This window comes from Leuciscus leuciscus (assembly GCF_965113295.1).
Source record: "Leuciscus leuciscus genome assembly, chromosome: 9".
NCBI classification, from domain to species: domain Eukaryota; kingdom Metazoa; phylum Chordata; class Actinopteri; order Cypriniformes; family Leuciscidae; genus Leuciscus; species Leuciscus leuciscus.
The window spans coordinates 34,640,119-34,665,677 of record NC_138733.1 but is presented as its reverse complement, the minus strand read 5'-3'; the positions used below and the strand labels follow the sequence as shown (position 1 = coordinate 34,665,677).

Genomic DNA, 25,559 nt, shown 5'->3' with positions numbered 1-25,559 from the left:
ATGCCACCGCTACATTCACATTACATTACGGGCACCGCCTCCACTGTCGTTTTGCTGTTTTTATAAAACTAAAAACTGTAAACGTCAGCTCTGCTCATCCAGCACGAGTTTCAATCGCATGCAGTGCAGCAGGAATCACAGTTCACTGATTGCGTGATGGCAGAGGATGCGTTGCACAATAGAGCCTAAACGTTGGTTAAATGTCTTATCTTGTAGAATGCGCTCAGCACTGCTGCTCCCTATACACGTAGGCTACGCGATCGTGAAAGCAAAACACGAGCTCCCTGATGTGCACAAATTAGGCTACATTGGCTACAATAGCCTGTCTCCCAATATCAAACCTATCTCGACTATGTGGTTGTGCTGTTTTTGTCTCTGTTTGCACTTTGAATATTGAGAGAGTAGGCTAGGCTATACGTCTGAAGAACAACATACAAGGGAGGCTCCATTTCTGAGCTTTTAATTGGAATGCAAGAACAACTGTAGGCCCCAAATACACCAGACACCAGTCTAACTTGCTCGCTCGTTTCTCTCTACCCGGCCATTTTCGAACTCACCGCCTTAACCCTATAACTGCCGGTGCAAAATAAAACAGCAATTTCACAACAATTATAAAGAGTCTGTGCGCGACAGTACTGTGATAATGGTTGCACTTGCACTTATTGTTTGCACTTAATAAGACTAAGAGAAAACTGTTATTTATTTTTGTTATACTGTTTTTATTTCTATGTTCACTTTGTGGAAAGGAGTTCAATCAGGAGGTCACACACAGCCTCAATCAGAAGTTCTGAAAGCTCATAATTCATGTCTAGTAAGGTCTGAAGAGACTCGTGTGAAATCATACAGGAGAGAAGCCAGTCGGTTGAGTTTGGCAAAACCTTTTACAGTGCTTTTATATTGTTGTCTTTCAATGCATTTGATAATTCATACTCATAAAGTAGAACTTAAATGACATTCATAAGAAGATTATTAGTTAAAACATTTCAAAATGCACTTGCAGACTATTTTTCCAATCATGAACTTTGTCATTGAGGATTTCTAAAAATTATTGTGCAAAAATCTCGTCTCGTTCTTGTGAACCCAATCTCGTGTCTCGTCTCGTGAGATTAGTGTCTCGTCACACCCCTATTATTTATGCATTTAAGATTGAATTCAGAGTGTCTAGAGTTATATCTCTTTGTGGTGAAAATGGACTTCCATAGAAGTGTGACCTTAAAATAAACAGAAAAAATAAATTTGTATTGTAAAAAAAAATATTGGATATGAATTTTATTAATATTTGCAATATTGGAGATAGGATCATGGGGCCTCATTCCCAAAAAAAAAAGGAAAAAAAAAAGGATGGGTGGCACCATTATTTATTTTATATGTACTATTTTATATAATGGTTTAGCTAATCATTAATGCACACTTAGTAATATTTAGCAGGTATCTCAGATTATTATTCAAATTCTTACACTGATCCTCAAAAATGCAATTGAAATGCAATTATGGATATTCAAGCCATACCATTTTATGCTAAAACCCTGTTGAAAATGCTGTGTTTTGGAACATGATAGCTGTTGGTTTCTAGCTGGTCATAAACTGGTTGTCCAGCTACCATACTCATCAAAAATTCATCTTGACCACTTTAAACTGGTGTGACCAGCTGGTAGTTTGTTTATTGCTTTTCCAAGATGGTTTACCAGTTTGCACCAGCTAATGATTAGTTTGAATCAGCTACTGGCCAACTAGAAACTATAGCTACCATATTACAGCGAGCCGTTTCAGATGGATTCTATTTCTTGCGGCAATGAAGGGCTTCCCATAAATTTCATGGATGTGTGAATCCCTGAAGGCTGTCATCATGGTTCATGACCTGTCATCTTAAATTTATTTGCTGTCAAATAATAACGAGGGACCACACATAACTTTTCTGTTAAGAATCATTTGAGGAATTGTGGGATTACAAATTTAAGAATCTGTTTAAGATCTGATCCTACATCCTTACATAACATCACATGAAAAACTAAGGGGAAGTATGTTGTATTTAGCATTTAAGGTAAAGATGATGACATCAGATTAATGATTCTGTTAAGCAAAGATTTTAGCAAGAGTTTCCTGCCAGTCCTGTTCTCTTTTTGTAAGTCAACTGAGCCAGATTCCTGAGACTCTCACCTTTTGTCTTTAATGGCTCTTGGAGCCCCTGTCCTATTCTTTGAATAGTTATACTGATTGGATTAGGAGTGGTAACACTCTAGAGTCTGGGGCGGATTCCCATACCTGCATACTTCATTTGCATGCTTTGTTTAAGATTGTCACCTAGGTGCTTTGTCTCAATTTATAAGCACTACCCATTAAAATTTACAGTGTACACGGGCTTAGTTTGACTTGATGACTGCAGCGACCAACAGCTCGTGTTCTCAATAAAGAATCCTGCTGGAGAGACAAACGAGTCTCCTGGTCTTCACTTCTGAGTTTCCTAAAGAATCTAGCAAAGTGTTTTCCCTGAGACTATGGTTACTTTCTGGAACTGTTTGAGAAGCTTGAGCATCTTTTGTGCTGTGATAGCACAAGCGTCTGGAATGACCAGAAACTTCTACATTGGGATTCAAGAGGAAAATTGGGATTACGCACCGAGCGGTCAGAATCTGATTAATGGGAAACCTATTGCAGCGGATGAGTGAGATTTATATGTTTTCTTCTTTAATTATAAGTAATTCATCTGATTGAAACATGACAAGATTGTAAATGTATATATTCTTATGCTTATTTATTTATATCATATCTACCTAAATAGTTATAATACACACACACACACACACACACACACATATATATATATATATATATATACTGTACATATATATAATATATGTGTGTGTGTGTGTGTATATGTATATATATGTGTGTGTGTGTGTGTGTGTGTGTGTGTGTGTGTGTGTGTGTGTGTGTGTGTGTGTGTATATATATATATATATATATATATATATATATGTCAAAGACGAAAAGGGGGTTTCAAGCATAAAAAAAATAAAAGTGTAAAACTGCTTTAAATTTATTCTTTTTCACATACATTAGTGTGTGTGTGTGTGTGTGTGTGTATACCACGTCGTTATTATTATTAGAATGATTATTATTAATACCTTTCTTTTTATTTTCATCTATTATAGTAATGATATATCTTCAGACATTGGTGTTTTTAAAGATGTTGACAGTGTTAGTTTTGCACCACACATACCAGCAAGCAAAAAAAGAAAGAAAAAAAATTGGCCTACATCCCCACAAAATCAGAGACACTTTTAAGCCATTTTTTTTATTAGTTTTTTTTTTTTTTTTTCACCAGACATTTTTTTTTGGTGTGGCATCCTCCATTCATGCTGGTGCACCTTTTCTCTGTTCTCAATGAAGTCAAGTCAAGTCAAGTCAAGTTTATTTGTATAGCGCTTTTCACAATACAGATTGTATCAAAGCAGCTTCACAGTATTAAATTAAAATAATACAACAAAGTTTGTTTCAAGAGGAATTTATTGATTGATAAAATTAAATTAAATATCCCCAAAATATCCCCAACTGAGCAAGCCAAAGGCAACAGTGGCAAGGAACCGAAAAACTCCATCAAGTGACCTAATGGTGTCCTAAAACTCCATTAGGTGACCTAATGGAGAAAAAAAAACCTTGGGAGAACCCAGGCTCAGTCGGGGGCCAGTTCTCCTCTGGCATTTATGAGCTAGAGGCCGTAAACTATATAAAATGAACTCGGTAGCCTTTCTGTGGCGGCTCTCACAAGTCTCTTGTTTACCCAGACGGTTTTGTGGACTGACTTTTTCTAGATAATATCTGGTAATTTGATATAATTTTGATATCATTTGTATTTGATATAGTTTACTTTTCCTGGTACCAGTGCCCAACAGGACATTTGAACCTAAAATGGATCTTCTATGGCATTGCTTCAAAAACCTCCTTTAAGAATCTTTATTTTTAAAAGTGTGCACTCTTAAGAAAATGTTCTATATAATCTTAAAGGGTTATGTCAGGTGCTTCATATATAGAACATTTGAACTGTGTTCTATATATAATCTTAAAGGGTTATGTCAGGTGCTTCATATATAGAACATTTTAGGGGTTCCCATGGGAACATTTTGTTTTAATTTTAATTACATTTTATGAATTTATTCTCCTTATATAGAACCATTTTGGCATAAAGGGTTCTTTAAAATGGAGTCAAGAATGCTAAGATTCTATATAGAACCCAACTGAACCTTTATTCTAAGAGTGTAATCTATTTATCGAAGTTAAATTGCTTTGAATTTCCTGTTTATTTTCTAATTTTAGTCAATTTTCTAATTTTCCAACAATCTCCACCATTTATTATCATCTCATTATAATAATAGTTGAAAAACATTAAAACTCATCATCTTTCTCATGGCACAGGTATGCATCAGTATTTCTGCAGCGTGGGTCTCAGAGGATAGGCAGTGTGTACAAAAAGGCGATATACAGGCAGTACACAGATGCTTCTTATTCTCAAGAGATCCCCAAACCTACCTGGCTGGGCTATTTGGGCCCCATACTGAGGGCAGAGGTCCATGATATCATCATTGTGCACTTGAAGAACTTCGCCTCCAGACGTTACTCCATTCATCCGCATGGTGTCTTCTATGCAAAAGATTCAGAAGGTAAAACCTCTTTCTCTCTCATTCACTCCTTATACATGAGCCGAAACATTAGGGACTTTCGCACCGGATAATTCTAGGAACTTAGTTCTAGGAACAAGCCACCAGGGTGGTTCCCCGAGAACTAATGGTTCCCTTAGGAACGTTTTCCTGGTAGCATTCGCACCGCCAGTAAGAACTCTGATGTAAGCCGCGCTTGTTGATGAGACTTTTATTTTGATAGCGCTGAGAACGACTGAGCCTGAGAACACAGTGTTCATAACGTTCACAGTCCTGTCTTATACGTTATTAGACAGAACTGTTATACATTGAAAGTAGACAGTAATGAAAAGTTATTAGCGTATGCCGTGTGGTTGATGTCCAGGGTTGCTAGCTGAGCAGAAATACATATCATGTTTCGCTTGGTCCCCTTAAAGTCACGTTGGATTTTCTCCTTAGTTTAAAGATTAAGTGGCCCATCTATCACTGTTTTCCATGTTCATAGAGTTAGTTTGCGGAGTAAATATAGGCTATAAACTGTGTGTTTACACAGCTTTTTTTTTAAATGGCGGGTGCTGGTGATTCGCATGCGCTTCGGCCAATCAGCGAACACTAACGTCACGGATAGTTCCTATAGTGCTGGTTTAGACCCTACTCTGAAGTAGGAGGTAAATTAGTTCCTCCAAAAGGAGTTCCTAGAACTAAAATCGTTCTTAGTTCCTGTGGTGCAAACACGGCAAAAACCAGGAACTTCCGCCAATAGTTCTAGGAACAATGAAAATGTTCCTCCGGTGCGAAAGCCCCTATTATGACCCTCCTCGGACCACTGCTAGTAAATCAGGATCTGGGTCTGCTGATCGGGAACAACCCACAACCTTGCCGTTTCAGAGATACTCTGACCCAGTCGCCTTGCCAAAACAATTTGGCCCTTGTCAAAGTCGCTCAGATCTTTATTCTGGCCCATCTCTCCTTCATCCAACACATTGAGTACAATAATTGATTGCTTAGCATTGAACCATGTGGCCTTGTTAGGAAATGAAAAATGATATTCACTTTACCTGTGACTGGTCATAATGTTTTGGCTCATCAGTGTATATGGTTAATAATTTCAATGGTGCTACTTTTACTTGTGTGGACTTTCTCCTGTTATCGAATCCTGTCTGCACTAGGTGCGCTGTATCCAGATGGAACCTCAGGCACTCTGAAGAAGGATGATGGGGTTCCACCAGGGGGAAACTTCACATATACCTGGATTGTAAAGCCAGATTATGCCCCTCAAAAGGGTGATGCCAACTGCCTGACCTGGGCCTACCACTCCCATGTCAGCGCCTCACATGACATTTCCTCCGGGCTTATTGGAGCCCTTCTCACCTGTAAGAAAGGTAAAGCAGACATTCTGATATAGCCTACCTATTAATTCCTTGCAAAACTAACCCTATATTTATGCCCTTCGAATTGAAATGGAAATTTAGCTCCCTGTGATATTTTTACATTTTATTATTAAACTTTTATTATTAATCAATTAGGTTTTTGTCGGTGACCGACGAATAGGAATCTAGCTAGAAAATCTACTTCGAGTGTGACTAATCAAGCCAATGCACATTGGCATTGTGATATTTGCATCAGCTGCTCCACCTCACAGAGCGGTTATATAATGAGCAGTAGGTGCATCGCACCTTCAGCTTTTCACTGAGGAGCCGAGCTGGTGACCCGGCTGTCCAGCGGGGTACAGCAGTTATGGCGATGGGATGTGGAGACCTACTGACTACTGACCTGATCTACTGACTGCAAAGTCTTGAATGGGACACTCTGAAGCACTCTAAGCACCAGAGAGAGGTCCCAGGAGGGTATGGAGGGAGGTCGAGCAGGATTTAACCGTCTCGCCCCCCTAAGGAACCTGACGACCAGGTCGTGCTTCCCAACCAACTTGCCTCCTATGGGGTCGTGAAATGCAGAAATAGCAGCCTTGTACACTTTGAGGATGGAGGGGGACAGCCATCGCTTACTGGCTGGGCTGAGAATGGCTCCACGACACTGCTTGGATGGAGGCTGCTGCTGCAGCGCAGCAGACTGGGGTTCTACAGCCGGCGATTGAGTGGAGGCAGCAGCTGTCCACCGGAGCATGATGTGTTTGATAGCCTCAATCTGCTTCTGAACAGCACCTGCTGCTCATTATATATCCGTGCTGCGAGGCGGAGCAGCTGAAACAAATATTGCATGCCAATGTGCATTGGCTTGTTCAGCTACACTCGAAGTAGATTCCTATTCGTCAGTGGCGTCAAACGTGACCGACTGAAAGGGAACATTTAAATGGGTGCATTTAATAAAAAAATATATAAAATGCACTTCTGGATTTTTACTTCTAGGATGAAGTAAAAAAAAAAAATTTTTTTTTTTGTTTAGAATAATTATTTTCTTTCTTTTAAGTTACATTTTCAGTGAAGGATTTGTAAGTATCCTAAATTGCATAATTGTTTAATGGTAAAAATACCTACAGAAGTATTTTCCAGGCATTGTAATCTATGTATATAAGTTAAGTTACCTTGAATTTCCCCTTTAATTCCTTTAATTTTCAGCTCTACAATACTACAATTGATAAATGTTATTATGGTAAAGAACATTTCCTGTTTATGTTCCTCCTGAAATTTAAATGAATGCATTTATTATAAATTCTTAATATATATATATATATATATATATATATATAAACGTGCCTTTGGATTTTTACATCTAGGCTGAATTTTAAAAATGCTTGTCTTTATTTACTTAATAAACATTTTTGTCTTACCTTATCCTTTGTTTCCCAAATCAAAATGCAACCCTCAGGAACCCTGCGTGCTGTGTCCACTTCAGACCACCAGGTGCAACGTGCTGATGTGAAACAGGATCTGATCCTTATGTTCAGTGTGGTAGATGAGAACATGAGCTGGTACCTGAAAGAGAACATCCAGACCTTCTGCTGTGATCCAGATGGTGTGGATCCTGCTAATGAAGATTTCCAGGAATCCAACATGATGCATGGTACGTACCTGACAATTGACTGCATAAACTAAAATTGTGGCAGTCCAGACATTAAAGAAAAAAAGTTTTAAAAATATATATATTTAAAAAAATAAGAGTGGTGTGGTGCATTAATTGTAATAATAACTCATGAACTTAGAGATTGTTTGTAAACCGACATTGCTGATGTACACAGTTTGAGTCATTAAGTACTTTTTTTTAATCCTTTTTTAGCCATAAATGGATACATGTATGGCAACCTACCAGGCATTGAGTTTTGCCAAAACAACAAAGTTGCTTTGCATCTCTTTGGCATGGGCAACGAAATCGACGTTCACTCTGCATATTTCCACGGACACACACTCCTGGACCGTGGGCACCGCGTGGATGTCCTGAGTCTGTTTTCTGCCACTTTTGCCACTGCAGAGATCATCCCTATGACAATAGGGACATGGCTCTTGAACTGCCAAGTCAATGATCATCTGAGAGGTAAACTTTGAGGAAGCATGTTCTTTGATAACAGGATAACATAATAAGGCACTTGTAGTAATTGAAGTAGTCCTGCTTCAATTAAAAAATAAATAAATAAACAGTTGGTTTTTTGGTACTTATGAACATTCACATGTATTAATGTAATCCCATCCGGTTCTACTCAACCCGCTCCATGCAGGATTCGAACTGGCATCTCCGGCATGGGGGGCGGGCGAGCCAACAAAAACACTAAAGACCGCAGCCTCCAGTGATGTCCAGAAATCAATTTCAATAGTACATTGGGTTTAATTTGTCATTTAAAGGTGGGGTGAGCGATATTTGAAAAACGCTGTTTGGAAGTTAGTCAGACCGACACATGAACAAACAACAACAAACACGTGTAGCCAATCAGCATTAGGGGGCGTATGACGGTGGAGGAGAGAAAATGAGAAAGAGGGAGATTTGAAGAAAGACTGCAGAAATATAGATGAGACACAATACAAAAAAAGAAAAGCTCAGAAGAAATCACTGGAAAATGAAGTGCTATAACCACGTTAATATTAGAAAAGCTTTCTAGTGCTGGAGAGAGCTAAGCGGGAAGGGACACGGAGGTTGCTTTGATTCCGCTCCACACGTTGATAACACAAGGTTTGAGTGTCATTGTCTGGAGCTTATGTGCTGTTGAAAACTGGCAACTAACAACGAACTCTTGTTTGTAATTACTTGAATTTTTTTTGTGCTTCCTTGTCATTCGTTCATCATCTGTGCTTTATTTTTTTTAAGCATTATTTTGTTGCACTTCCGCTATGATAAACAGACATCCACCTTTGGATTGCGTGCGTAACGGAGGCCAGCTAGTGATAGTCGTGGTGACGATTGTTAGATAATTCAATGTTTAGCGCCATTGTTCGATTGCTAGAGAACGCTGTGTTTTGCATCATTGTTAGTGCACTCGGCTCGCATGCTGCCGATTGGTGTTCGAGGCTGATTAGGAGAAGGGCTGGTTGGATTGGAAGGTGAATTTTGGAGGCGGAGCAATGAAGAGAGGGGTGTGATTGGGTTGATTAATTATCAACAATGTCCAACAGCATTTTTGATATATAGCTAACCCCACCTTTAATGAGATCTACTAATATATATTGTTAGTGCTGAGAATTTTCACGTGAATAAATGTTTTAAGGACACTAAAGACCTCAAATATTTAACAAATTATATTTTATAATGGTATTTGTATACAATATACCAGTATAAAATATAATTTGTTAAATATTACCGACCTATTTAAATTAGTATAAATTGGGTCTTCATAAATCAAATTATATAGCTGCTCCTGAGGATGATCATACTTGGAGTTCTATGGCATCTAAAAGATCAAAAACCCCTGAATTAGACCACCCAGATTACACAGGATTTTTAGACTTATTTGAGCTAAAGTAATTAAATTTGTGTTACCATTATTGTCTTGATCATTAAAAAAATGTAAAATGTTGTTATTAAATGTCTGTCTATATCTTCAAAAAGCGTTATATGCTTACTGCCTACACTAAAGGTGACAGGGCTCTTCCATGTTGTCTTCCACAGCTGGTATGCAGGCCCTGTTTAAAGTCTCATCCTGCAGGGGTAAGATAAACTCCACAGTTCCTCTCAATGGGAAGCTTAGGAAGTATTTCATTGCTGCTGAGAAGGTTCTGTGGGACTACGCACCATCAGGGATGGATAAACTGACCAATGAGTCGCTGACCAAACCTGGGAGGTTAAATATCTTATTATTATTCAGACATGCACTACAATTAGTGAAAGTTTTTGTTAACGACAATTGACAAATAATTCAAAATATCATCCTTAGTTTTTCAGAGGTGTTTTTTGGGATGGATGGTGGCCGACTTGGTGGAAAGTATTGGAAAGTGGTGTACAAAGAATATACAGATAAGAGTTTCACTTTAAAGAGAAAACAAACCAGTGCTGAGACTCATCTAGGCATTTTGGGTAAGCCTTTTCATGTGGATTTAAATCATTTTGATCTAGATAACATTTTCAACCTTGGTTAGATAAAAAGTGTTACATGAACTGAACCGAATCTTTGTCACATTTACATCATGGTGTCTGTAGGTCCAGTTCTGAGGGCTGAGGTTGGAGACACCCTTCAGGTGATGTTTATGAACAAGGCTGACAGAATCTGCAGTATCCAGCCACATGGTCTTCAGTACGACAAACCTTTTGAGGGGGTCTTTTATCAAGACAGTGAGACTTATTTTACACCTTCTGGCTAATATGTCAATCAAAATGTTTGTTTTGTCCCAGAGAAATAAACATCTTTTAATGTATTGTAGGTATAAAGAGGAAAGGATATCAGGTTCAGCCAGGTGAAACGTTCACCTACAGGTGGCAGCTGAAGGAGGGACCATCTGAAAGTGACCCACCCTGTATTTCTTACCTGTACTTCTCCTCCAGTGATCCAGTCAGAGACACCAACTCTGGTCTCATAGGCCCCCTGCTGGTGTGTAAGAAAGATGCACTGGATTCCAATGGCGCTCAGGTAATATGGGAGTCAAATGTGTAGCATCATCAAATAAAAGGAGAGATTTAAAATAATTTGAATACAAACTGTCATCTTGACCCATATACAAATCAGCCAATTTATATTAAAATACTTTTATTGAACAATATTACGTTTATGCAATACGATTTTTCTTACAGAAAGATGTGGATTGGGAGTTTTTTCTGCTGTTTTCTGTGTTAGAAGAAAATCTCAGCTGGTACTTGGAACAGAACATTGAAACCTATGGCACCAATGAATCAGACTCAGACAATTTGGAGTTTCAGGAAAGCAATAAAATGCATGGTATTTATTTACACTCACCTTACTGCTGTCTGCCTGGGATATCCTTCATTTTGGTATACATATCTGAACTTGAACTTGACGTATTCACACTATTTGAATTCACACATATTTGTGATATTTCAGCTGACCTGAACAAACACGGATATCTTCTGACCTCCATCCCCCCCCCCTCCCCTCACATTTTCTTATGTTGTTTTTTATTGTATTTTATATTCTTGCTATGCACAAGTCGTAGCGGTAAACTGACAAATGAAGCATATTTTTGGCTTATGAGTCAGAACCCTTATTTAAGAAAGTTATAATTGATGACCCAGTGTAATGGTCAACTATTAATTTAACAAATCAGCTGAAAGTTTCAAATTCCATTCAGAATCCTTGTACACCTTGTTATTTTGTTTGTGTAATGCAGCTGTGAATGGCTTTATGTATGGGAACCTGCCTGGCCTTGAGATGAAGAAGGAGTCCAGGGTAAGATGGCATCTCATGGGACTTGGCACAGAGATAGACATGCATGGTATTTACTTCCAAGGCAACACGTTCCAGAGTCAGGGCACAACACGTGACACGCTGAGCCTTTTCCCACACACTGCAGTCACTGTGTCCATGCAACCAGATGTCAGTGGTCAGTGCCATGTTATTTCAGCAAATTATGTATTTTTATTTCAGCCATTACTTCAGTCTTTAGTGTAAGCTGATTTGGTGCTAAATTATGAGTTCTTAAGTTCTCATGATCAATGATGAAAACTTTTTCTGCTTAATATTTTTGTGGAAACATATCATATATATTAGACACATACACACACACGTAAGGAGTAATTGACGATGGGCCGTTGCATTATTAGAAAAGAAATGCACACCCGAGGTGGTAATGCGGCCACGACGCGAAGCAGAGCCAGTACACATTAATAACTTAGGTTTTTCTTGTGGAAACACATAAACAGAAATCTCATAACAACTGTCACTTTTGATCAATTTAGTGCATCCTTGCTGAAAAAAAGTATTAACTTCTGTTTTTTTTTTCTTACTCCAAACTTTTGAATGGTAGTGGATGAAGCAGTACAGCTGTTTGTAAGTTGATAATAATAATAGCACCAAATCATCAAATTAGAATGATTTCTGAAGGATCTACGTGACCCTAAAGACTGGAGTAGAGTAATAATATATATATAATATATATTACACATACACACATGTAAGGAATAATTGACTTTGGGCTTTTGAATTATTAGAAAAGAAATGCACACCTGAGGAGGAAAAGCGGCCACAGCGAGAAGCATTATTTTTCAATAATTCAAATTATTTGGTGATGTGATATGGACCTGTAATTCCATCATTTTCCATGAAAATAATTGCACACTTTTGAACATTTGTCAACCAATCAGATTCAAGCATCCAACAGCCCCGTAGTATGTGTTGGATGTTTTAGTAGTATGTATGTATATATTCTAAACCTTTTCCTGTGATTGCAGGTGTATTTGAGGTGAGCTGTCAAGTCACTGATCACTATGTTGGTGGGATGAGACAGCTGTATAAAGTGAAGGGGTCAGGGAATAAGAATCCCTCAGTATTAAAGTCTCAGATAGTGGAGTATTTCATCTGTGCTGAAGAGAGGCAGTGGGACTACTCACCTGATCGTACCTGGGAACTGCATAACTTCAACACGACTGAGGAGAAAAGGTAGCTGTATGTTCTACAACTTTTGTTGATGTTGCAGCGTTTGAATGGATTTGGTAACCCGATTCTTGTCTCAGTCCTGGCAGTTTGTTTGTCGGGACGGGAAAGAACAGACTGGGCTCCAGGTATAAGAAAGTAGTGTATAGAGAATACACCGACGCCACCTTCAGGACAAGAAAACTGAGGCAGCCTCAAGAGAAACACTTGGAGATTTTTGGTGACTTATAATATTTCATTCCACCTTTATTTAAAAATATTTTGAACATCATTTTTTTATTATCTTTTTATTTGAATGAATTAATTAATGAAAATCTGTATGTGTTTTATAGGACCTATGATTAGAGCTGAAGTTGGCCAGATTTTGCTGATCACATTCATGAATAAAGCTAGCCATCCTTACTCAATACAAGCACATGGAGTCAGAACCACTACTTCTAACCCTGAAGCTGTCATGCCAGGTAGAGGAAGATGAAACGCCCACCATTTGCCTCCATATTTCACCTGTAAAATGTATACAAAGACACCTTCAGGGATTTCATAAAATGTGTTTTGAACATTATCGAACTTCAAATAGAAATCTGCTAGGTTTCCCCCATTATACATGTGACACATCCTGTTGTGAATGCAAATGAAACTCTTTACTGCAGGAAAGAAGACTCAGTACCAGTGGATGATTCCAGAGAAATCCGGCCCAGGCGTGTCTGATCCAAACTGCATTGCTTTTGCCTACCGCTCAGCTGTGGACTTTGCTAAGGTAAAGCTCTTAGTATTGAAAATAGTTGTAATTCCTTAATTATTATTACTATTATTATTATTATTATTTACATTCAGTCATGAATAAAAAAAAATATTAATTCTGAACAACAACAACAATATAAAAATATTGGTAACACTTTACAATAAGGTCCTATTAGTTAACATTAGTTAATGCATTAACTAACATTGACTAACAATGAGCAATGCATTTGTAACAGTATTTATTCATCTTTGTTAACATTATTTAATAAAACTACAACTGTTCGTTGTTAGTTCATGTTACCTCCGTTTCATTAAGTAATATTGACAGATACAACTTTTTGATTTTAATAATGTATTGGTAAGATTAATACATTATTATTTTATTTATATTTATATACTGTATGGAATTAATATACTCTATTTTTCATTAATACTTCATGTTAAATGTTAACAGACTAAAACTTGCTTTTAAAGTGTTAGTAAAATATTGCTATTGTTCGATTTATTTTGGCTTTTGAATGTGACAGTAATAATAATATAATAATAATTATACTGGCTTTTGAATGTGACGGCAACAACAACGACAACAACAACAAATACTACTACATTCAGTCAGGAATTCAAAAAGATGAATTCTGAACAACAACAATAAAATATTTGTTGTTTATTGATTTATTTTGGCTTTTGTCATGTGTTAAAGGACACAGCAAGTGGTCTGGTGGGGCCATTAGTAATCTGCAGGAGAGGTGTACTGAACCGGGCCAGACAGAGAACTGATGTGGATAGAGAATTTGCTCTCCTCTTTATGGTGTTTGATGAGAATAAATCCTGGTACCTGGAAGAAAACATTCAGTCCTACTACAACAGCGCAGAACCTCTTCTGAGAGATGCAGAGTTTCAGGAAAGCAACGAGATGCATGGTGAGAGGTCGCAAGTAAATGCAACTCAACCCTAATTATGCATTTTGCTGTACAATGCTCAGCCAAAAAAAAAGCTAGAAGGCATTGTTTGATATATAATGGATGAATTGTATGATATTTCCCTGTTCCATATAAGAGTATAAATAATTAGATAAATGACAGACATATGAAAAATAATCACTGTACATTATTCTCATTTTGTCTCAGAGAGAATTACATGATTCCAAACTGCATGTTTTTTTTTTCTTTTTCTGTAACTATTGACAGGGAGCAATGGAATGCTCTATGCAAACATTCATGGCCTGGAAATGGTGGAGGGCGACAGGGTGGTCTGGTACCTGTTTGGGATGGGCAATGAAGTGGACATACACACCGTCCATTTTCATTCTGAGACCTTCACATACAAGGTGCAGCAATGAGCTATTATATATACAATTATATTTACAATCAGATGCAGAACAAATGATTTACAGAAGTGTGTTCTGCAGTTTTCATACACTAAATGATGTTTTATTAACAAAGTTCGGGAGGAGCATGTTCAGATAATCGACCCAATCAGCACGAGAGGAGGCCATATATATATATATATATATATATATATATATATATATATATATATATATATATATATATATATATATATATATATCCGACTCACCTGTGTCCCACACCAGTTTTTCCAGCATCCCTCCAACACCCCAACTCCTCGCTTTTAACTGGATAATGGGGTAGTACTCTGGGTTTGGGCCAAATTCTGAGCTTGGAGCCCTCCCCTCAAACAGCATGCCAAATATCCAAATATGCATATTCTTTATCTGATTATAAACGTGTGAACTCGTGAAACCCAACCATTATAATGACTTAAACTGCTTTTTCAGACAGATCAGACTCACCGTGCTGATGTGTATGACCTGATCCCAGGAGCATTTCAGACGTTGGAGATGGTGGCAGAGGTCAATGGAACGTGGCTTCTGCACTGTCACGTTGCCGACCACATCCTTGCTGGAATGGAGACAACATTTACCATCAAACCTCGATAAGGTGAGCTGCAGCTTTAGGGGTTTATTGGCTTAGTCTGTCATGTTTTTACTTAATTTCATAAAAATGGACTCACGGTTTAGTGATGTGATCTTTGTGGTTCTTTCTTTTCCAGGTGGTGGCACTGTGAAGAGAGGTTTAAGCAACATTTCGTAACTGGTCACAACATTCATGCTCAGACTTATATGGTGATCTTTCGGTGGAAATATACTTAAAGGGGTGGTTGATTATGATTTCACTTTTCTAACTTTAGTTAGAGTATAATGTTGCTGTTTGAGCATAAACAACATATGCAAAGTTACAACGCTCAAAGTTCAAAGCAAAGGAAGATATTTGCTTTTATAGAAATCGTTTTTTAAGGACTACAACAAATGGCTGGTAGGGACTCGGACTACACGACAATCCTCTCGGGTTAGTGACATCACCAACCCTAGAACACCCCGCCCCCGGAACACGATTTATAGATTATCATGACAGAATATGCTAATCGATGACTAGAAGATGGTTAACTCCACATCAGCAATAAAAAAAAATCTTCAACTAACCATTCAGAAATGTCCTGTTGCATTCTACATGTTGTTCTTGAGTCTCTCCATCAGTGTCTGACTCCAGTTTGAACATAAAAGGCTAAACGTTTTTGAAATTCTCAATGTGTGTCTGTGTGACGTAATCGGAGCTGCTAACACTCAAACACACACACCAGAGAGCTCTTGAAGCTCCACCCTCTGCGTGAGAGCAGCAGCTCATTTGCATTTAAAGGGACAGACACAAAAATATATCTCATGTTTAACCACTACAGAGACGTTAGAGTCAGCGGCAAACGTAAGAAGGACCAGCCGAGGAAAGGCTGTTCCAGGCGGGGTACATGAGCGCCGAGCGCCCGGTGATTGCCTGGATCTCACAACCTGGATCAAATTTTCATAAATCTTTATAAATAAACCACAGATTTGAGCTTTAAACAACTACATTCTCGCCTGAAAAACTCTTAAAATTACATTTCGTGACACAGTAACAGTATTTAAACTGTATATTAAAAAATGCCGCTTCTTATGTTGTCATTCTCCTTGAAGCACGCGCAAGTGACGATTCTCTGTCAACCAATCAACGTTCTGCAGTCTAGCTCCCCCTTTAGTACCGTACCACTGTGCTAGGTACCCCAACGGAAGGGTACCCAAAAAGTGGTACGGTACGGTTCAGCATTTTGGTACCATTCACAACTTTTGACAGTGGAAACGGAAATAAATGCGTACTGTACTGTACCGTACCGTACCGCTCAGTGAAAACGAGCCAATACTTACCCACATAGTCTCCGATCAGCACATTAGCCACGTTTCCACTGTCGGGCCAGTGCGAGCCAGGGCTTTAAACGGGCCGTGCCGGGCTAATAGCCTCGGGCTAATAGCACCGGGCCTGCGTTTCCACTGTCGGGCCAGAAGCTCCACAGCGCTTCACTAAAACACGGCCGTAACACGCCTCTCTGGAACAACGTCACACTAACCCATTCACCAACAAATGGAAGTTTTATTAGAAAACTAATCAGAAATCACTGGAAACAGCGTTGAAAACAAACATGATAAAAGCGGCCGTTTGCTGGCATTTTTGTTGTTTACTTGAATATTTAAAACCCAAGCATCGATGTTTTACCACAGGTTTACAATAAAAAGTGATACATTGATCATAATGAATTAATTTATGTCAAAATTGCACATTAGTCACTCAGAAATAAATTACCGTTAGGTCTATTTCACAAAAGGAAGAGGACACACTTACTTCTTCAGTCGCGTCTGTTACTGTTTATCTGGTAGTTACAGGACATATTTACATCACATTTAGAAAGAATGATAATTTCTACAAATATATGCCACCAAAAATACGACCTGAGGAGCTTTAGCACTCTCTCGACTCCCATACAGATATTTTCAGAGAAACAGAGGAAGCTCCCGAAAAAAAAGTTGCTTTATTTTATGATAGTCCGGTATAAAGAGACGAGACGTAGGCTACTGACAGATCAAATAAAACCATGACTGTGATAGCCTTTATGATTGGTCTGATTTCTTCAAGCGTTCACTATGTTTTTTTACTATGCGTATCTTCAAGCGTTTACTATGTTTACTATGGTAATGGTTAGAGCGCATAGTCTTTTGCATCACAAACACAAGGCATTCAAACATGAACGCGAGTTAAATTATTTTAAAAGTCTTTAATGCTGACAGAATCATCTGGCGCTGCCGTCTCCTGACTCAGGTGAACTCCGCCTCTGTTCGTAACCACTCCTCTAGCCCGAGCTGGCCCGCTCTGGCCCAAGGTATTCGACGGGCCAGAAATCCTGGCCGTTGGCCCCGAGTAAGCCCCGATCAAGCCCCGGAAGTGACAGTGGAAACGCGACTGGCCCTGGCACGCACTAGCACGGCCCGGCCCTGGCCCGACAGTGGAAACGCGGCTATTGTCTCCCCCTACTGTCCACTGAGGGTATTACACATCACAAGTCCAGCATAATAACAGTAATTGAAACAATATCATAAACACAATAAAATAAATCAAATACATGAAGAAAAAAATTATTATTCCTGTGACTATACATACAGGGTGTCACATATGCCCGCAAAGATTTGCAAGCATTACCTGTCTTTTAAATTTGCCAACCATATTCCTGTCAATACATCAGTTCCAACAGTACATCAAATATGAAACTTGTAATATATAATACAATTCTTTACAAAATTATTTTAAAGTGTTCTATTATGTTGTTAGCCAGCACTTACTTCACAAATTGACTTACAATGCAATGAACAAATATTTTTTATTAGTAAAAATAAGGCAATACGCAAAAACATTTACATTTTCTATGATGGGCCTTAATAGTGATGTTTTATACAACTGGAATTAACTAACTATATAATATATATATATATATATATATATATATATATATATATCACTGATTCTTGAGAGTCGGGACAAAACATGTCCCACATAGAAAAGTCTAATTTATAGCAAAAATGAAGAAATTCATCATGATTGACATACTTACAAAGTTAAATCTAAAGGAATTGTATATACCTATCTGATTTTTAGAATAACCCTTTTTATCTTTTTTGGGAAAATTTGTTTAAATGTATGGTCTGTGGTTAGAAGGTCCATGTTATTGCACCTGTCCTCAGCAAGAGGTCACAATATTAACCATCCCAAAAAACTTTAAAAAAGCTCTACAATTGTGAAAACATATATCAAATAAAAAAATAAGGGGTATAAATATAAAAAAACAATGCATGAAGTGAACATCAAACAATATTTTCCATAAAAATCTTCCTATTAAAGTTGTGTCCTCAGTTTCTGTCAACTCCGTCAGATTTTTTCATAAAGCTCTTTAAATCAGGAAATAGCATGGTCAGCTATATCCCTGAGGACCCCTTTTCATCTCCCTGCCTGTGGTGAATGCAGCACTACCACACATGCTCTGGTGCGTTTTACATTTTTTTATATTTTAGACAAACAATGTCAATATTCCTATGGTCACAGCTGCAATCATGTCAATACCATCTTTCTGTTAAGATACTTTTTTTAAACCATAGTGGATTGAATTTAAGCATTTTAGTGAGGTTATTGGGACAGCTAGCAACTGAGGAAAAACTACCTAGCTGCAGTGTACAATACATGTTTTGGCAGGAAAATACATGCCCTTACGTCAACTCCGTCAGACGTCAACTCCGTCAGGTTCTATGTCTGACAGAGTTGACCTGTAAGCTGACGGAGTTGACAAATCCATCAATAGTGTTGTTTTTGGCAGCCTGTTTTAATTTTAGTTTTAGTCTAGTCTTTGTGTCAAGCTGTCGTTTTAGTTTTTATTAGTTTTAGTCACGTTCATACTCTTTTTAGTCTAGTCAAGTTTTAGTCGACGAAAACTGATGACATTTTAGTCTAGTTTTAGTCAACGAAAACTGATGACATTTTAGTCTAGTTTTAGTCAACGAAAACTGATGACATTTTAGTCTAGTTTTAGTCAATGAAAATTGTATTTTAGTCTCTTTTTAGTAATGCAATTCTATTTAACCCAGTCAATATAGAATTTCAAACAAGGTTATCTTATTTAGTAGGCTATATTTAGGGCTGTGACGGTGGCAGTTTTTTTTAACACCGCGGTGGTAATGGACCAACTACCGGCGGTGGTTGGGGGGGGTTATTTAAAAAAAAAATATATATAAAAAAATCGTTTTATATTTCCACACAAAGACGCGTGATATAGCCTACCACTCTGCTCTCTGAGAGGGATGTGGGACACGAGCAGGAAAGAGACCATCGATCTCTTTAAATGATAACTTCGTGTTTTCTACTTGATGTAAATTGGTCTGAAGAGCGAATTTTATCCTTCACAAGGGCGAGATATTTAGGCTATGTTTGAGATTGCGCTGCCAGAGAAAGTGAAACTAAAAATCACCCGCGCGTGTGAAGCGCGCTTTACAACTAAACTTGACGCGCCCTATGTCTAATATAACAAGCACAAACTGTGTTAAAAATAATTTGACATGCAAGTACAAATGTAGGCTATCTGTCCTACAGCGTTTTTCTACTTTACCACAGTAAAGAATACGAATATAATAGGCCTAATTAAAAACGAACCAATGAAGAAACGTAACCAGAGATGCTGCCAATAATGCACATAACAGCTGTCACAAAGAACCGGCAAAAGTAATGATTATGAATGTGTCAAATATATCAATGAGACATTTTAATAGAATAACTAATGGAGTAATATTGTTAAATTCGCTGATAATCGGGTGACCAGATCGCAAACCAGAATTTAAACCCGACAAAGCTATGGGTTCACGCACAATTCTCTCATTCGTCGTGACGTTATAACATTTCGTCTCGTCTCGTTTTGGTCAACGAAAATGAAGAGACATTTTAGCATAGTTTTTATTTTGTAAACCACATTTAGTCTCGTTTTTATTCGTCAACGATATTGCATTATACATGTATTTTAGTCATCGTCACATGACCAGCATTTACGTCTCGTCTCGTCTCGTTTTCGTCAGGTCATAACGGTTCGTTGACGACAATATTTCATCATAATTTTCGTTGACGAAAGCAACACTATCCATCAATAACCTCTTAATGTGCGAATATAATATTATTTGTGAATATAGTGACGGGTTAAACTGTTATTTCAGGGTTTTATTTACACATAAATGCACATACATAGCATGCATTACATTATTTAACCATACACATCTGACTTGTAGAGAATGGGCAGGCAGTGGTCTGCTTATTATTGTGTAACGTGTAACTTTGCCAGCACTTTAATATATATATTTATTAGGGCTGGGAATCGATAAAAAAAAATTAACTAATTAATTGCACAATTTCTGTAATTAATTGCAATTAATTGCGCTTCCCCCAAGCTTGTAATCATCAATATTTAAACTTAGAATCACCTAATTAAACAACACAGGAAAAAAAGGGAACAGAAAATAGCCCTATATTAAAATATTAAACATCAATATATCAATATATTATTCTTTTTCAATAATCAATCAACATAATCAATTTAACAGATTATTATTATTATTATTATTTTATTAATTATTAAAACAAAATATAGTCCTACAAAGCTATTATTACCAGAGCATGTGATCAGAGCAGGTCATTTTACCATTGTTGCCCAGCATGGCTATACCAGCTCAGCAAACAGAAGTCAACAGAGAAATTTCACGTTACTTGAGTGGACTTTACTTTTCCAGTGCTTAGTACATGATTGAAGCCTTTGGGCCGTTAACGACAGAGCCGCCGACACACACACACACACACACACACACACACACACACGGAACGGAGAGCTCGCCGCTGCTGGGCCATTAACGACAGAGCGAGCCGACACACACACACACACACACACACACACACACACACACACACACTCACGCCCGCGTGCGCGTGGAGCACAGAGCGCGACGCACATACCGAGCGGAAAAGACCCGCTCATGAAAGCTGCCCGAGAATGAAACCTGACCGCCGAACATGGAGGGGCGGGACGGCATATTTCGGCCTTTTTAATAGCAGACGCAACAGGAAATCATTAAAACGAGGCAAAAAAAAAAAAGTGCTGCGTCAATTGCGTTATTTTTTTTTAACGCGTTAAACATTTCAAATTAATCGCAAAGATTAACGCGTTAATTCCCCCAGCCCTAATATTTATATGTAGAGACAGAGATAGAGAAATGAGAAGCCGGTGTAGGGCTGGGCGATATGGGCAAAAAAAATTATCACGGTAATTTTTCTTTATATCAGTCGATATCGATAATTGTCACGATAAATGTCAAATCTTTATTTCTTTCAAGTTTAAAGGCAGATTTTTGCTCCTAAGTAAAAGTTGTAGAAAACAGAGCGTTAATTGTGGTTTTAAACTACTCTTTATTGTCAGAACATATCATGACAAACAGGTGAACATTTCACAAATCGGAGGTAGAACATTCAAACATTTTTTGTCAACACCGTCAGTGTTTCCGTCAACACCGTCAGTTTTTCCGTCAACACCGTCAGTTTTTCCGTCAACACCGTCAGTTTTTCGTCAACACCGTCAGATCTTCGTCAACAGCGTTGGATGTATGAATGTTTTTGTTATTTTTTTGGGAAAAACAAATATTCTTCCTTCAGTTTATGTTGTTTTTGTAATAAAGGACCATCTGATCTACATCCTCTTATGTTTTATTTATTTAAGGAATTAGTTTTTACAATATTGAAATTAAAATCAAAGTTTGAAAATGCAAATATTTAGAAATCTGAGTTTTCAGAATAGTGTGACATCACAACTTAAGTTTATATATTGTAATTTTTTTACATATCAGAGTAACTAAACACTATTACAATATACTTCAGAACTTTAGATTCTTGTTGGATTTGAATAATTAAAATTGTTTACTTTTTAGTGTGTCTGACGGAGTTGACACAAATCCAGTTCAGAAGGGAAACATGTTTATTTGTTAAAAATGTGTTTTTATTTAGAACCTGTTCCTTTACATGGTTAAATAGCTAAGACCTTTCTCTGCAGAAACATATAACTCTAATTGATATAGTGTGTATTTAAAAAAAAAGTTTTTTAAAACGTGTTTTGTCCCGACTCTCAAGAATCAGTGATATATATATATATATATATATGTATATATATATATATATATATATTTTTTTTTTTTTTTTTTTTTTTTTTTTTTGTTAACACTTTGGTACCAGTGTTTTGGTAAACACTGTATGCTATTAATCATTAGTTAAGCATAAGTAAACAGTTAATTCATCATTTATAAAGCATCAATAGACATTAATAAGCAATTTATAAAAACAGCTATAAATGCTTTTTTCTTGATTTATAAGCATATCTATAATGGTGTTTAATAATTGTATTTTCATACTTTACTAATGATCAATTTATCATATTTAAATACAATTATTAAACATATTATAGATATGCTTATGAAATCAAGAATAAAGCATTTATAGCTCTATTTATAAACTGCTTATTAATGTCTATTAATGCTTTATAAATGATTAATTAACTGTTTACTAATGCATAGCTAATGATTAATAGCGTGCATTTATTATAAAGTGTTACCATAATATCTCACCAGATAATGCTAAAACAACAAAAAAAAGAAAAGAAAAATAACATTATCATGTTTACTTATTATGAACACGTTTTGCTTTATTTATTTCATATGGTACATTTACAAAAGTTGTTGAAGTCTGTTTGAAGTCACCATTATGTTGATTAGTGTTCCTTTAGTTGGGTACTTGGCCATGGACTTTGTTTAAATTAATTATCTTTCAGCAATTGTTAAAAGTGCATGCTATCACTATTGTCTACAATATCTGACTGTAATGACACACTTTTTACTAAAAGTTTTTGGAATCAGTGACTGACAGCTGGAGTTTGACACATGAGTTCTCAAATGAGCATGAAAGTGTTTTTTTAAATAAAAAAAAACTTTCAATTTTGATCTTGCATTATCAAGTTATTATTAAAGGTAGGGTAGGCAAAGGTAGGGGCTAGCAATAGCAAGATTCCACCATCCCTTCAGAGCATCTCCAAACCCAAAACACATGAACGTGCACAGCCATAACATAGTCACCATGAGATGGCGTTAAATTAACTCATGTCTCAAAGCACATAACATATGATGTTTTATTAACAAAGTTCGGGAAGAGCATGATCAGAAAATCTGCCTGTTTTGACACGGCCCAAGAGACCAACCTTAACCACTCTGTGCGCTTTGTTCCAGTTCCACCTGATCTGCCCTGGTGGTCTTCAGCCCTGTCTTCAGTTCCATCAGCTCTGCTCTGGCCACCTGCCCTGTTGGCTCTACCTGCCAGGGTGCGCAGAGGTATGGAAATACATAGGAAATGCATACCGTAAACCCGATGTACTTTCATAAGAGGTATTTGCATAAGAATAATGTCTATTAATAATGAGCATAATGAGAATAGCGCACTAACATTATCGAAACATTAGCTATCCTGATTCAACAGTGATGAACGTCAATGTGCGGCTTGACATTAAGCTTGACGGCTTAAGGGCAAACTCAGGCCCTTAAGAGAGCAGCCAGAAAAATGGAGCGCAACTGGAAGAAAACAAAACTAGAGGTATTTCACATTTCATGGAAGGAGAGCTCGATTGCATACAGAGAGGCCTTAAATGCTGCTAGATCTGTTTATTTATCAACCCTATTAAAAGAAAATAAACAAAACCCTAGGTATTTATTTGAAACAGTGGCTAAACTAACGAAAGATAAAGATTCAAGCCCAGAAGTTTCCAAGCAGCACAGCAGTAATGACTTTATGAACAAACACAAAATTGAAACTACTGCGGAAAAAAAGACACCTACATCTTGGATGCCCTTGAGGTAAGCTAAAACATACCAAAAATTTATTTCAAAGTGAACTATCCCTTTAATATACCTAAACCGGATTTAGCATTGGAAAAGGTACCATTTGCACACTTCTTACTTTACATAAACAACAAGACACAACACCAAGGAAATGCTGATCACAATGAGAACGTCCACATGACTTCAAGCATGAACCATTCAACACTATAATCATAATATTAGGAGAGGTTCACATGCCACATACTGCCTAAATTATACACAGATCAATATCACCACCTGCTGGCGAAGGCTGTGTTAAGACATACCTTTTGCCATTTAAAAGACAAACACAACTGAGAACATGGTGTATGAATCTAGTTCTATAGTACCATATTCCCACTGACACTTTACATATATGTAAAAGTTTAATTTCAACTACAATACCTTTCCAAAGACTCACAACCTCATTATTGTGTATACATTGTATACATTTTGAGTTACAAGATTTTTACCCACTGTGCCACGTTTTTAATGTTTTTAGTTAAGGAAAACCTCTGGTGCGCTGTTTATGCAAGTCAAGCCACAGCAGAGAGGTCTTCAGAGACTTGTTTTATGCTATATAACAGAGTATAATATAACATGTATGGTGACTCTTAGATCTTCTTAACAGAGCACACATAGGCTAGACCTGATTCTCTGCACATTTACACATTCTCTGAAGGTAAAGTGATGGTAATGTCAGATTGTATAACAGAAGGTATTTCTGGTAATGCAATTTCATGTACATTTATATTGTTAAACTGACTAAATAATTCATATTCACATGATGTATTAAACATTGTGGCTACAATTATACAAAGCTGATAAGCATGAAAGCAGTTGGTTACACTTTAAGGTTAAATTTGAAGGTGTCCTTGTTACAATGCAGTGGTGCAGAGTAATATTAATTAACTAAATGTACTTACTGTAGGGTTAGAGTTAGGATTAAGAATAGTTTTAGGGTTAGTTGCGTGTACTTATGCATCATTTATAGTTATTAATATTAACTGTAGCATGTAGCATATGTAACAAGGACACCGTAAAATAATATGTTACCAAACAATCTTTTTTTTAGGTAAAAATCTATTTTTCATCAGGTCTTCTTTCATCCTCAGGTCAATGAATCCATCCTTTGCTTAACGAAAAATGGAAAATGGAACATATTTTTACTTGATGTTGTTTGAAAATATTGGGTACATAAAATATGCTTTCTTCAGTTTGGGAATTATTTTATACTGCGCTATTATATTCTTGAATGCCTTTATAATTATTGCAATTTGTCTGGAAAGGACTTTACACCTGCCCATGTACATTCTGATTTCATGTTTGTCCATCAACTCTGTGTTTGGAA

General features: G+C 37.1%; 2 protein-coding genes across 2 annotated transcripts in view; both read left to right on the top strand.

The window, feature by feature from the left end:
- LOC309506573 (olfactory receptor 6N2-like) overlaps nt 1-25,559 on the top strand; it is a gene marked incomplete at both ends in the record, with an annotated part of 52,511 nt that overhangs the window by 26,221 nt on the left and 731 nt on the right. The window lies entirely within an intron of this gene.
- On the top strand, nt 1,966-15,533 carry LOC309505820 (ferroxidase HEPHL1-like). The gene is made up of 19 exons (XM_082179277.1): nt 1,966-2,662; nt 4,414-4,658; nt 5,804-6,016; nt 7,488-7,655; nt 7,869-8,123; nt 9,687-9,858; nt 9,952-10,091; nt 10,215-10,346; nt 10,436-10,641; nt 10,803-10,947; nt 11,357-11,569; nt 12,417-12,624; nt 12,699-12,838; nt 12,951-13,079; nt 13,269-13,375; nt 14,060-14,279; nt 14,547-14,686; nt 15,158-15,320; nt 15,433-15,533. The coding sequence occupies exons 1-18, from the start codon at nt 2,496-2,498 to the stop codon at nt 15,317-15,319; spliced, it is 3,162 nt and encodes a 1,053-aa protein (XP_082035403.1). The 5' UTR covers nt 1,966-2,495; the 3' UTR covers nt 15,320; nt 15,433-15,533.

Coding starts and splice junctions, on each gene's coding strand:
- LOC309505820 (XM_082179277.1), top strand. CDS start 2,496: ATGGTTACTTTCTGGAACTGTTTGAGAAGCTTGAGCATCTTTTGTGCT. Junction 10,092..10,214: donor GACTCATCTAGGCATTTTGG/GTAAGCCTTTTC, acceptor TGGTGTCTGTAG/GTCCAGTTCTGAGGGCTGAG. Junction 13,080..13,268: donor CCCTGAAGCTGTCATGCCAG/GTAGAGGAAGAT, acceptor TCTTTACTGCAG/GAAAGAAGACTCAGTACCAG.